General features: G+C 30.6%; 1 protein-coding gene across 1 annotated transcript in view; it reads right to left on the bottom strand.

Moving 5' to 3' along the window:
- LOC123663874 (rho GTPase-activating protein 7) overlaps positions 1-15,445 on the bottom strand; it is a 296,925-nt gene that overhangs the window by 51,734 nt on the left and 229,746 nt on the right. Inside the window, exon 2 of the mRNA XM_045598521.1 lies at positions 2,615-2,686. Coding sequence (XP_045454477.1) covers positions 2,615-2,686 — 72 coding nt within the window. The remainder of the gene's footprint in view (positions 1-2,614; positions 2,687-15,445) is intronic.

Here is a 15,445-nt window from a genome sequence, read left to right as displayed (position 1 = left end):
CTGTATATGTGGGACAAACGTATTTCAATGGATAAGTATGATTAATAGATAGTAGAGGCAGGTCGGGATCGCATTAAACTTCCTTGTTTGGACAGAAACATGAATACATTCGTATCAGCTAACGTATGGGACATGGGATGTGTATTTACCTCTTTCATGCGCATGTTATGATGCTCAACTAGAGTTAGATAAGAGATTGTAAGTACACTTATAAATTAGAACTCCTTCACTAAGAAAGGTTTAATTGGAAAAATCGTTTAAATTGTTCGTTTTAATTTGCTTTTTATATGTGTGAGTATAAAATATTGAATTAATTAGAATTAGTTTAAAATAAGCTCGGAATCAAATATTCTTTAAGTAAATGAAATCAATTAAAAATTAGCTATTAGCTTGTATTGTTCCATTCTACTGGTGAAAAAACTATTAGAGCAAACAAGTGTACGGCCCACCTAATTGTAGGCGGTTACGTAGCCTGCAACATTAGAAGCATCGCAAGCGCGTTGCTGACCCAACCCCCGCCCACCCCCAGGAGCTCTGGCTATATACCACGGAAGAGAACAGTATTATTTGGCTGTGATTTTCTGTAGCGTTGAGGTATTTTCCCAGACGGATTGCTTTATATTTTAAGCAGGGTATTGTTTGCTGTGCCCTACCACAATGTATTGAATGAATGAATTTATATCGCCGGAGTTGTATTATTAATTAATTGAAGTAAAAATTTTGTTACTCATGCTTGACTTGGGCAGTAAGCTGGTGAATGCGTGACAAGAGCGTTACGAAAAGTATGATCGGGCGAGGCGAACGGAAGTTGAGAGGTAGATGTAAGTTATTGAAGATAAAATAGAGAGAGAGAGTTACGTTTCGTATATTCCTGTAAGGACAACTAAGGAAGTTTTACTTCAGTCGTGTGGTCTAAAGCACGCTCGATTTTTTATTAGTATCAAAATGAGTCATACAACGACGTTACGATTACAACGGATTAGCACATTCGATTTCAAACAACCATAATTTTGCCATCAAAACAGTCTTTACATAATCGATGATCCAAATTAATACGTAAACCTTTTCATATTTCCCACGGGTAATATCGCAGAACATTGCTAGTATATTATATCGTCGGCTTATTGCAAGAACTCATTAACTGCAAAAAATCACTAAATACGTTTTTATCTATAGTGGACTTCTTTTGGCACATTCTACAAAAGGCAAAAACTCACTAATTTCTATCTAGTCAATTTTTAGGCGTTACGGCTTTACCATTAAATCCATAACTGCAACTTTGGAAATCAGGCATTTACGAAAAAATCACTAAGCTGTACAAGTTATTTTTATTAAATAGATAATTATTAAAATAACAAGATACATTATAATACAGAACTCATTTTTACCATGTAATTAACTTTATCGAAACAAGTGTAGCATAAATAGCTTAGAATTAGGTTCGATAAAGTTCATTAGTTGCATTTAATTACTTTCTGTTATAAATAATTGATAACAAGTGATTAGATTTTCGTTATTTTATTGCAATTTAAGAAATAATTAATTCACATACCGAACAGACTTACAGTAGTCAGAAGTCATTAACTTTTATTTTGAGTTTTTAAAAAATAAATAACTGTGTAGGATTAGGTATTTTTACTTGTTTTTATTAAAATACATATTAGGCTACTCGAAAACATTAAATTTTTAGTCACCTTAATTATCTTTAGGATAATAGGGGCCAATCAACATAACCACTAATTAAATCGAACTAAAATACCGTTTATCTCAGAATAATGAATTTGTCACATAATGACTTCTTGCAATAAGCCGACGATATATATTAACTACATTATATAACGGGAAATTGATAGAATCGTCTTGAGAGTTACAGCAAAGATATTGTGATTTTGAGTTCACGATCGTATCGAATAATATTGAGTAACAAATCATTGTTTGGTTTAGAATTGAGACATTCAGTCTCTTTGTGTGTTAATCTTGAATCACTAGCTCTGTTTTGTGGTTTTATACGATTCTTATATGAATTTAATAAGAGTAACTACTGTATTGATCCATTATGATAGATTATGTGTTAAATTTGTTCTATTTAAGATTTAATTTAGTCTATATATTAATACGTGAAGCTAAAACTTTGTACCCCTTTTTTACGAAAATTGCGGGGACAGAGGAGTATGAAATGTCGCACACTTATAGTTTCTATAGATAAGGAGTGCAGAATGCTATTATTTTTATTTAAATTATGCATAAAAATACATTAAATACATTTAAAAAAATAATACACACTATCATAATATATGGGTATTTGACACACACGCATATATGTATACTCTTTTGTTTATTATTATAGAAGTATTGTCTTTAACAGAACCTTAATATTGTTTAAACTTAAAATTGAAATGAATTATGGTCGAATTTAGTCCACTGGGCGACTGAATTTTATTTAGTTCCCCACTCCTTTTTTTGTTATGTAGAAAGCCATACATTTGTAGTTATAATATTGAATGAATATTGATGACATGGCGTAACACAATTAACATCATGATTTCATCAGCTTAAAGCAGTTGTGTGCTTGTGGTATATTTGATACAAAAAGCATTATTTTTTTGTTACTAACCTTCGTACATCTGCGCATACTGAGGGAAGCCGGCAGCTCGTAGCCATTTGCACGCCTCCGCTGCTTCGATCTCTGGAACAACAATGTTACAATAAGTAAAATTATATTAAATAAACGAGTCACACATTAGCTGTAGTAAATCTACAAACACACAACAAACACAAATGCTAACACGAACGAATATCTTTATAACCCACACAAATATTCGTAATGACAACAGGGATGGATAAGCACATAAGTGTTGAATTAGCACAACAGCCATCTTCTCTGGTTACTGTCAACTGGTTGTGAATTATATATTTATGTGATATGTGTTATTTTATTTATAATTCCTTGTAAAGAAGTAAAAGAAGTATTTATAATATATATGCCTCGTATTATGTTATTAATTTTATTTTGTTATACGGTAATATCCGCATAAATAATGGTCGTATCCGAGTTTCGCGAATAATAATTAATTTTAATACTAACGAAGTATCTATCGGTAGTTAAGATGCCGGTATAAAATTGTAATATATTTAGTTAAATGTGTAATATTAATGGATACAGCTAGAACATAAAACGCAATTAGTAACTACCTAGTATCGAATCGAATTTGTTTGCTACATTGTATAGTAAATAATAGTGCTAGGGATTACAAGATCGTTAGACAATGCTTTATCGATTGCTGATAACGTTATCAAACGCATTATAATACGAATAAGCTTTACTAGCAGGATGTTCAAAAGATCTTAGGCTTTTTTTTACTTCAACTAATAAATTATATCTTTTGGTTTTACTGTTTGAGAATGACTATAGGTATATTTGACAGGCAAAATGGAGTTTGATGAATAAGAAAAATATGTATTATAAAATTTTATCTGTTGGATACCACTCTGATGAATACACATTGGATACGTATTATCTTTAGATATTTTTATTTGAAACCGATAAAACAAGCCCTTAGAGATGTATACGATCATAAATGTTAGTTAGTGAGATTTATATTAAAAAAAACTTGCATAAAAGAATTAATAATTTAAATATTAAATCCCCGAAAGTAATCCATCACAGGGATAATATTTAAATTATGAATTAACACAATACTAAATCTAATCCAAAAAAGCTTATAAAAATTCCACGCCAGCGTTTATGCGAACAATAAAGAAAAATAAAGTTTAACAAACAATGAGTCAAAAACAAAACTCCTTTCTCCTAATAAATATTAATAAACCTGACCACGTACAACGAACCCTGGCACCCTATGAAAAAGAGCCATTTGCAATGGACCAGGTCGATACGCAGGGCTCATCTGTGAGTAGTCGTATGTTCCGCAGTCTAGTATAGGGCATAGGGCCAATCAGGACCATTGTGTGTTTGACAGCTACAAATGTCTGTATAATATGCAAGAATACAGGTATATATGAATGTATGAATATTTGTTAAAAATGGATATGTTAAAAACCTAAAACATTATATTTTTCGCAATAAGACGTACATATTGCATGTTCTATTAAAGAATTAATGGCGGTTATTTCCTTGAACATTCGGCTAGTCAAATATTAACATGAGTCGATCAAATATTTCTTTTTTATTGATATGCTATTGTAAATTATAACCGACTGTAAAATTCCCCAAAGCCAAAAATAAAACTCTTCTGCGAAAGAGAGTTATTTTCTTATAAGAAAAGAAGAAGAGGCTGAAGAAGAACAAAGAAAAGAAAAGAAGCAGAGAAAAAACAGGGAAAAGCTTACTGACGTAACGTTTTTCTTTATCGTCGAGCATTTCATAAACTTATTTATCCATCTAGGAATTCTGCTCTCACATCGAATTGAACATTTTAAATCATTAATTCACTCAACTAAAAAATCGACCAAAACAATAAATTATTAATGATTATCTTAAAAATAATTAGTTCCGAGTCACTAAACAGATTACGTAACGGTAAAAAATGATACCGCATCCAATTTAAGAGGCGTATTATGTAATCCAATGTTAAGGTCGCAAGAGCTTCGTATTTTAAGTATGTAGTATTGCGTGTGGGTTATTTTTCACCGACACGCCGTACAGTAGACCACACAAGATGTATTATTTTACGTTATTATGGCTATCGTTTCTTAGATAGGATTAGGTGTTTAGAAAAAAACAATTTGTTTGACTATTTATTTCTCTTTCACCTTCGTGATTGTGATATTTATTGATAAGGCTTTAATGAAATCTATATATTGTGTAATATATAACGTCTGCTTATTCACTTTTTTAACTACATAAACTTTAATTAAAGTTGTACTTAAATTTTTGTCAACTTTGATGTTATGGCTCCTTACTCCTTAGCTCAAAGGTCGCTAAAGCCACTAAAGTTTTAATGGTCGGGGGTTATAACCGTGGGTTATATCCCGGTGACATATACTCGTACTTCTGTAGCGCATAAGACTTTCATTGTTTAGATGTTTGTGTTGATTTTATAGCGTAGCGACACCATAGCGAGTACCATATTGAAATCTGAAGGATAATTTTGTTTCTATTTTTAAGTACAGTATTTTGTTAAATAATGGTTAATAACGAAACGTACTATTTGTAACTATTTATGGACATAATCATTCTATTTTATTATATCGTTAAAACACAATTGTGTGTTTTTAACATTGTTATATTTTGTCTAACTTCATTATTTTAATCTTTTTAATTTTATTAACATACCTTATTTACATTATATAAATTTTCTATACGCAAAAAAAATTGTGAATAATTTTTTTAACGTTTTGTAAAAAGTTTTACTAATATTTTTTCATGGCGACCCTACTATCCAGACTCCGATGGGAGATGAATCGTGGACCACCGTCAAACGCTTTGATAAAATATAAAGCTTTTAGTACGGACAGTGAGTACGTGTTGAAATTTTGATTAATCTTGTATTTGAGTTTGTTGATATCGTGTACGTTAATGTGTTATGTTGTAATTTATAAAAGAAAAATTAGGTTTCATAGCTACGCTGTTCTATTTTTAATAACGATATATTATTATATAATATTAGTACAGGTATAGATATAGATTATCTATTTTTATTATTATCTAATATTAGAAGAGATATAGATATAGATTATCTATTGATATATATAAAAATATTTAGGATCAATTAATCAAATTGAGTAAAACGCATTAATGCGGCGATGAATGGGCAGGATGCGAACAAATAAATGATGAATGATGTTACGAAATTTCCACGAGTTTGTTGTGAATCAGTATATTTAGGACGTTAGCTAATCGATTTTATTTACAATAACTATATTCTATTTATTCCTTGTTATAAGATTGGAGTAAACATTTTTTTTGCCTGTATAGGAGTGGAGACCGCGTCTGCGCAAACGCAGTGTGGGACGTCCTCCGGCCCGTTGGACCGACGATCTACGTAAGATTGCCGGTGTAGGCTGGATGAGGATTCCGGAAAACCGGCATGTCTGGCGCGAACTTGGGAAGGTCTATGTCCAGCAGTGGACTGCAATAGGCTGAACTGACTGACTGTATGGGAGAAATATTGGCACTTAATCCACGCTGCTACAATACGTTAAGATACCGGGGGTTGAATTAACATTCGCTCCACTACGTCACAACGGCTGTTAGTATCAGATTTTATACTGAGGTAGGTCACGGCTATATAATTATTGTTCAAAATCTGGAGCAGTCCGACCAAAGAGCGCCTCAATCTTACAGAAGATCTTGGCAAAATAATACTCGTAATGTTCTCAAGTGACATATAAAAATACTGATTAAATTAATATTGGGGAATTCGGAAGTTAACTGTTTTTTGATTGTTTAAATTTAAGTCAGCGATAACGAACAAAATCAAGGCAATTAAAATCGTTAAAAGAGAAGCAATTAAACGCTTTTTTTAATGTCAAGGATTATTTGTTTACTTCTGTGCAGTGTAATTTGTTCAGCTGTTTTTAATTCCGTCAATTTGTTAACGAGTGACCCAATAACCTCTTTGGTTTCAAGATTTTAATATTTGGTACGTAATACGATTTTATGATTAGTTAGTGCATACGATAGTAATGGGCAAACAAGATTCCTACTTGGAGTTTACTCCATAAAAAAAACGATATGAAAAATATGAGGAGTGAAATCGTGTAAGGCAGTGATGCGACCTGTCCTGACGGTCCTGATGTTTACCGCGCCTCTTCTCTTGCGAGGAAGAGATGAACATATTTTTAAACATCACGGGTATCGCCTTAAGGAGTTCACTCCAGTTGCGTGTTGCAACTGACACAAATTGACTTTTTTATTTAGCTTAAAATTAATTTGTTCAAGCACTCTTACTCCAAATCCAGTGCAACTTTTAGGATAAGAATCTAATCTGCGTTTCTACAATGCTCTACGACTGTATGTTAATTTTTCAATCAATATATCTTCGATAGTAATAATTGTATTTACAATATCACTAGATGTGCCCTGCGGTTTCACTCACGTTAATTTAAAAAAAAGAGGTAATAAAATATTATTTAGCCTTCCTCGATAAATGGGCTATCTAACACTGAAAGAATTTTTCAAATCGGATCAGTAGTTCCCGAGATTAGAGCGTTCAAGCAAACAAACAAATAAACTCTTCAGCTTTTTAATATTAGTATGTAAAGATTGATATTACGCATAATAAAAATGCGCAAATACATAAAAATAATCTAAGTTATCAATAATACAACCGCTCCGGCTTAGTGGTGCGAGTAGTCGCCTGTGAGTGCGCCTAGAGTGCAACGGTTTGCGGGTTCGATTCCCATTCGGGATTGATATTTGTACAAATATTTCTTTCTGGTTTTGATATCCGTCTTTGTGGGTCTTCCCACCGTACCTCGGAGAGCACGTTAAGCTGTCTGTTCCGGTTGTTATCATAAATATCTGATAGCGATCGTTACTTATAGTAGGGAATATATCCTGCCAACCCGCATTGGAGCAGCGTAGTAGATTAAGCACTGATCCTTATCCTACATGGGGCAAGAGGCCTATACCCAGCAGTGGGATATTACATGTATTACAAGTCGAAGCGCCGGTTGAGTCGCGGAACACAGCTAGTACGAGATAGCTAGAAAGCACAATAGTTAATGTAAGTTATTACAATTTAAACAACCATGACTTGCAATATTATAAAAAAAAAAAATGTCTATCGTACTAAACAATATGGTGAACGTAAGAAATAAAGCATACAATAGGTGTAATAGCGCGTAAATGGGCTTTCCAATACAAAATGTATTCAATTCGTACCAGCAGTTTAAATAAACAAACTTTTCAGCTTTATAATATTAAATAATACTATATCTATAAGAAAATTTATCTAAAAATGAACTATAAATTAATGTTCAAAAAGAATTCGTTAGATACGTCTATTGAACCATTGCAGTTCAATATCTAAATATAAACATTTGTCTGAATTTTTATTTATTACTGTGAACAATTGCTCACCTGTTTCCTATCTGTTCTTATGTTCATCTAATATTAGTAACTAACTGTTAGATTTACCGCGGCTTTGAGAATATTATGTAAAAATAGACTTTTCATGCGGTTTCACACTTTTTTTTTTACATTTTTACTTGAAAGGTTAGTTATTGAGGCGTAGGCAGACAGTGGATATTGCATCAATGGTAGTGGGTTTGTTGCTCATTATATGCATTAGTATAGGTCATCGGTTTGTTGAAGTTTGGGCATTTGTATTTGTTCGTTGTGTGTGTGTCTGTGTGTGTCTGTGTGTGTATGTGTCTGTGTGCGTGTGTGTACCACTATTTGCCTCCTTCTGGGGGTTATTTATTAATGTATTACATAGTGCAGTGAATAGGAAACTAATTCAATAAAATTAGTCTACCACTGAGGGTCACGAATTTAAATTAATATACATAAGTAGTAAATTAATATACATTTTTATGAAAAAAGTTATTCAACACAATTTACTTATCTATTACGGTGTCTTGGCATTCTTATATCAGTTTAAAAACATCGTTAAACGATATATTTTATAGCTTTTAATTCTAAAATACTTTCGTTATCCGCTTACATAACCATGGGAAAAGAAACCATAGTATTACTATGTGTTTTTATGTAAAAACATGCCATGATGTTGTTTGCTGTTGATTTAAACAATGGTTACAAGTCATTATGATTATAACTAATTGTCTTCCGTGGCAACATCGTTACGAGCACACTAAAGAACACGATATAGTAACATAATATAGATAAAATCAAGAATAAGTTTTTGTATATTTAAAAAAAAATCTTTTTATTCCTTTATTTTTTTTAATTAAGACTTTTGTTATCTTTTTTTATAATATCTTATTAAAAAAAAATTAAACAAAATAAGATATTATAAAAAAAGATAACAAAAATTATATACAACACTAAAGGTAGTTCTATATTTATCTTAAAGAAATTATACTTTTGGAAAAATAAAAAAGTATACCTGTAATCTGATCAACGCTCAAATTAGGAACACTCATTGCAACACTAACGATCACTAAATACTAAAAAACGATTCGGCACACGCTTGCGCATCTCATAAACACTGAATCATACAACTCTCATAGGAAATATCGATCACAGATGCGTTAATAATTCCTTGCAAATTAGTACCTTTTTTAACAATTTTTAATGTTACACAACAAACCGGTTACAAATAACCGTTATATCGCTATAAATTTTATGGATTTTGACCACCTGTCTAATCCAATTACTTGCATGGAAATTAGTAATTTCATTTACATTGCACTATAACAGTCAAATCCATAATCTTTTTCACACGAACTATTTCACTATATGAATAACTTATACACTCTCTAAAACAAACTCATATTTAAAATTCGAACTTTTCACAAATATACACCAAGCAGTTTTATAACAAGGAGGTTGTAAAGATACGACCAAAAAGTTTTGTTAATTTTACGAAAAACCGAAAAAACGAAAAAAAAAAAAACATTTAAAAATGGAATTCCGGTTGAAAACGCGCGTGCACTTGCGACGTTGGTCTAGAATGAGATTATCAATGTTTATCATAACTAGTCGGTACTTACGTACGTCCTTTAATCGCTCGCGTCACTGATAGCCGCGTCATGGAGTTAGGTATAACTCATTTGATAGGGCAGTTTCTAAGTTGTAAATAATTACAGAGTAGGTAGCTCAGTCGTTAGTTTCCTTATGTCAAACGATTTATCTATTACATAAACATGATAAAACTTGTCAGTTTGTTTGAACGTTTCGAAATTTAGTAACGGATATGCTAATCTGTTAGGATAATATTTGAGATAAGTTTGTGATTTCAATTGTTTACCTCGTTTATTTATTTTAAAAGTAAAGTAATATCAATAGAAGAAATTATAGTAAAAATAATTTACTGATAGTTTATGTAACTTTCATGAAATCATAATTAAAAAAAATCGCTTTCATAAAAAAAACCTAATAAAATCGTAAATATGAACCTTCCACGATAAGTGGTCGGTTAAAATCGATTAATACGAGGAAAAATTCCATTTGAATAACACAAAAAAGGCGAAACCTAGTTCAAAGCGTGTAATATTTAATTACATACATATGCAATGTATTATAATTTGATGTGATCGTTCTTGTCTACAAATCCACGCCATATTTGGACGCTTAATGCCGTAGTCTCATATATTCATTGACATATTCCTAATTTAAAAATAGTCCTTATTTCTACTACTATAGAGTTCAAATTATACGTTTTATATTTTAATGAAATAAGGACTTTATATACGATTAACGATTTTAAGAAATAAATATATTTAAGGTAATAGGGCAGGGTTGAATGATACGATACTATATTTGGTTTATTTAATTAGGTTAAGAATTTATTGTATTACAAAAATGTCTTTAAAAGTTCCTGTTGATACATTTTAGCATATATTTTATTACACATTTAGAAAAAAACATAATTTAGTCATAAAAATGTCGTCTCATTGTTTTTTCTTACAAACATTATTCAGTATATCTTACAAACGCCACCGTAGTTAAAAAGTTTGAACTGTTCTCTATACCTAACTATTATAACTTTAAAGTAGCAATTGTTATCTTTTATTTATAATGAAAATTGAAATTGAAAGATTTATATGACTAAAATACAACCACACATAAATAAGGGGTATTTGTGGATCTATTTATTTTAATACAAATATCAGACAGAAATTGAATATGTGTCCATATGTATTAAAGGTTCGATGAATTGATTATAGTTTTGAAGTTCGACAGCTATATTTGTATTGGTCATACAGATATTTGTCTGTAAGACCAATACAAATTTACTAATGTTCTTAATAGTTTTGTATTTCAAGACCATCAAGTCAAGATTTTCATTCAATTGCAACATTAAGTCTGAAGCGTATATAAAAACATGATAAAAAATAAACGAAACGTCACATCCATTTTTCGTGTGTCACCGGCGTCCTTCCGAAGCGAATGGGTTTTAAAATTAAGGAAAATATTTAAAGTTCATTCGTAAGTCGTCGTTATCTCGGCTGTCATTCAACATGTTACATCTAATTACACAAAATGCGTAGTGTAGGTCAAGTACCTAGTCAAGTCCAATGAACAGAAATTATAGTAGAAATGCAATAAAGTTTAAAATTTTGATTGAATTTAAAAATGATAATGTTTCATTGACTATCAAACTTAATGGTAAAGTAAGTTAATAGTATTTTGACCTAAAAAATAAAATTAAAATATTTACAATTTAAATTAAAGATCTGTTTTAATTTTTGTGTAACTTCTATTTAAAATGTATCTTTATAGCCAAAGATTAATTTAGTTTTATGTAAAAAAATATATGGAAAGATAAAAGTTTGTAAAACCCATTTCAGACCAATTCTCTGTTCTTAGTACTAGCTACATGTGTTAACACTCGAAAATCTTGTTAAGTTAACCATACGAAAAATATCTTTAGATATTTCTACAAGAATTACTACAAAGATATCGAAGTGCTTCTAAATGTTACATTTAGTTTGTTGACGTAGTTTTCTACTTAAATCTAATATTAAAATAAATTCAAACGAATATGGATTTTATTTCTTTTGTGATATAATTGACTTTCACATGTAATTGTAATATTATTATATATCTTGTTATAAGAACATGATCGAAGTCGAGTTATCAGTTGTCAGAAAATGCGTTACGTTTCCGTGATTCGGGTTTTCGTATATGATTCACTGATTTCATTGTAAATAAACATTTGTGTTAATAGAAATTTATGACGAGATTTCTTCTCTTTTATCTTAACAAGTCATTTAAAATTTTTATTTGTAATACTAGAATTATAAAGACAAATTTCGATGAGTTTGATTGAAGTCATTTGAGAATATTTTAATGAAAGAATTAATGATATTCCTCTATTAGATAGTCATGCTTTTAAATTGCTATAGAAAACAACAGAATTTTCTAAATTCTAGAAAGTCTAGAAAAGTCTAGAAAAAGTCTAGCCAAAGTCAGGTATAGTCAAAAATATACTAAAACCTACATTTGTGGGCAGGGTATTATGGATATAAATGTACTAAAATTATTTATTTTTAAAAATTGGACTTGTTTTATTTTATTTATTTCACCAATAACAATAATTTTAAAATTTAAAAAAATAAAAATAAAAATTTCTACCTAAGTTCAAAACATCTATTAATGATTAAAACATTTTTTATTTTATTTATTAGACTCGTAGACTGATATGAGACTTATGTACGTGTATTTCTAATGTATTCTATGTACGTGTGTTTCTAAATCACTTCTATATCAGAACATTTCACCTAAAACTTGCCATCTATAAAGATTACAACTTTCATAAACATTCATTAAAACTGTAGTTTTGATTACATATCAATCCACTTTTAATTAAAATGTCGTTTGGCGGTCGAAATGTAAGCAAAACTCGCGAGTTGTATCAATTTCAAGTTATTACAAATAGAATTACTGTGTAGGGCGACTATGATGTCTTTTATATTAGTACTTTATGTTATGATGTTTTGTCTTTCATTTAAAATTTATCAAGTTATTTATAGACATATATGTATTGTGTATACGTGTAAATATGGTGTATGTGTATACAGATATGAGAATAATATGTACATGTGTATGTTTATTATCTGTATATATATATAATCCTGTTTGCGTCCCATCCATAAATATGATGTATTAAAGAAATACAAACATAGTTAAACAAATATACAGTATATGTATATATATTAATATACATAAACTAACAACTGCTCTGGTGTGTTCGAGTAGTCGTCTAAAAGACTGACGGTTTGCTGGTTCGAATCCCGCTCGGGATGGATACTTGTATTTATATAAAAATTCCTTTCCGGTTTGGATGTCTTTGCTAGTGGGTCTACCCACCGTGCCTCGGAGAGCATGTGAAGCAGTCGGTCCCGGTTGTTATCATAAATACCTGATAGCGATCGTTACTCATAGTAGGGAACATATCAACCCGCTCCTCCACAGCGTGATGGATTAAGCTCCAACCCTTGTCCTACGTGGAGAAAGAGGCCTATGCCCAACATTGGGATGATATAGAATGAATGCATAAATAATCGAATGTATTGAATTGGATTTTCTTTGACGCCATTATCAGGATAATATATAAAAGAAAATAAAAAAATCAATATATCACGAAAAACAAAAATGGCGGTAAGTATGTATCGGCGGGATAGCTATTTTTTCTTTAAAAAAAAAGAAAAATATATTTCATATTACTAAACTTTGTTGTAGAGTATTTTAAAAAATTGCAGTTACAAATTATAAAATATATTTGCATCTCAATGGTAAACAAGAATTTTATTACCCTATTAAAGAAGAAATTAATGTTTTGACACTCTACTCGGTCTACAAATGACTTCATTTAGCCGTTAAGTTCTGTATGCAATTACAATGAACAAAGACGTTTAGTCAGCGACACGTCACAGTAAAATTATTCGTTAGTTAAGTCATAATTCCGATTGATATCGATTCTGCATAGAATGAGTCAAGCACCCTTGAAATGAATGCTAATTTTTTGCTACTACAAGCTTAACTTGTACTTCATCTGTCCCGCTTATAGATTTGTACCTTCGTTTATACTTTATTGGTTTTAAATGTTGATCTGTTTTTACCATTTTCGTTTTACATATGGAATCGAAAGATGTCTTTTGTGATGAATTAGTTTTTGTATTAATGAAATAAATATTTTATTTTATTTTGATTCAGACTACAAATATGTTAACTACTTTTATATTTTTAAAGCATGTCAATCACAAAAATACAGATATTATGTAAAATACTATCAAATAACGCATATTTTTGACAGAAAGAAAAGAATAACAAAAAAAAGAAGATAATAGATAAACGAGGTAAAGCAAAGGTACCAAAGTTGTGAAAAAAATTATAAAACGTAACGTTATAAAAGTACAATTAAAATTATATATATGCCTCATACAAAGATAAAATTTAAATGAACATTTCTAATAGAACTCGGTTACGCAAACAGGTTTATACATAATATTTTAGTATATAAATAACTACATATATGTATATTACTTTACGTATATGTTTCTTTTAGTATGTAGATTCCCGTCTGAGTTCCCGGTAGAATTCTTTTGTTTTATCTCATACACAGGATATCAGAGAATGACCTCGCTGTATTGTGTTCGTGATCAAGATAAGCTTTCTTCTTACTTTGTTGCTACTAACACCGTCTTTAAATTCTATCCAGACGTTGTAGTCATTAAAGGTTAAGTGCAGAAGCTAGCTCGATTTCACAGTATAAGCGTTAGCCCTTACAATGTATGAGCGTATGAGTATCATGATTTTATTTTTTATAGTTTCAATATAAATTCTTCCTTTCTAATTTTTATCGAGACATTAATAATACAGTAAGTTAATTTCTTTTATTTACGATGTAAGTAAGATTGCCAGTGTGGGCTGGATGAGAATTGCGGAAAACTAGGATATCTAGTGCGAACTTGGGGAGGCCTACGTCCAGCGGTGGACTGCAATAGGTTCAACCTGACTGATATTAATAGATCTAAATTTTAATCTTTTGGTTTTGATTGTTGTCTGAGGTTTTGTTCAATCACGAGTAGACTTAGAGTACGTTCAGTTGGGGGGGGGGGGGGGGGGGCTCCACGTTATAAAAACACATACAATAGTAGCTTTAATATTTAACTATTTTAATTGATCTTTATAAATAAAAATGAATTGTTAAATCGACCATTTCTGGTAAAAAAATCTAAATTTATTCCAAAAAGTTCTTAAAGAAAAAAATTAAAGTTTAGGTCTGAAAGTTCGCAAAACAGAACAACATCTCTCAGTTAGTAAATAAAAAAAAATGGTCCCAAAATTGTTTCTAGCGTGGTCACCCACCCATAAATCATCTTTACGCCGATGCTCGCGGTCACCGAGCATAATAAAGCTAAAAGGTATATTCCTGAAAACGAGGCGTGGTCATTCATTTAAGACCAGATGCTGTTCCGAGTAGTTCTGAAATAGAAATTAGGTTACATATTCATTAGCGTTTGTTAGCTAAATGTGGCGATAGGCGATCTAAACGCAAGCTAATCTTACTGTATGGTTATGGTTATTATTTACAGTAATGTTTGAAGATAAGAACGATGAAATTGTAAATCTGTATGTTAAGTGGAATTTACTGTTTCAAGTTTCAAGTTTTAATTCCTTAAACATATCTTTTAAAACAACAGGATTTTACTTATGTTAAAATTTGCTTAAAAGCTGCTTTGATTGCTTTACGCTGTTTCTCGACAATTTCGCGTTACCTACCGAAATCTAAATAGTATATGCTACAACATAATTAAAATGATCCTTTTTTAAGATAATTAAATACACATA

Source organism: Melitaea cinxia, chromosome 21, assembly GCF_905220565.1.
Source record: "Melitaea cinxia chromosome 21, ilMelCinx1.1, whole genome shotgun sequence".
Classification (NCBI taxonomy): Eukaryota; Metazoa; Arthropoda; class Insecta; order Lepidoptera; family Nymphalidae; genus Melitaea; species Melitaea cinxia.
This window is presented reverse-complemented; position numbering and strand designations above follow the sequence as displayed.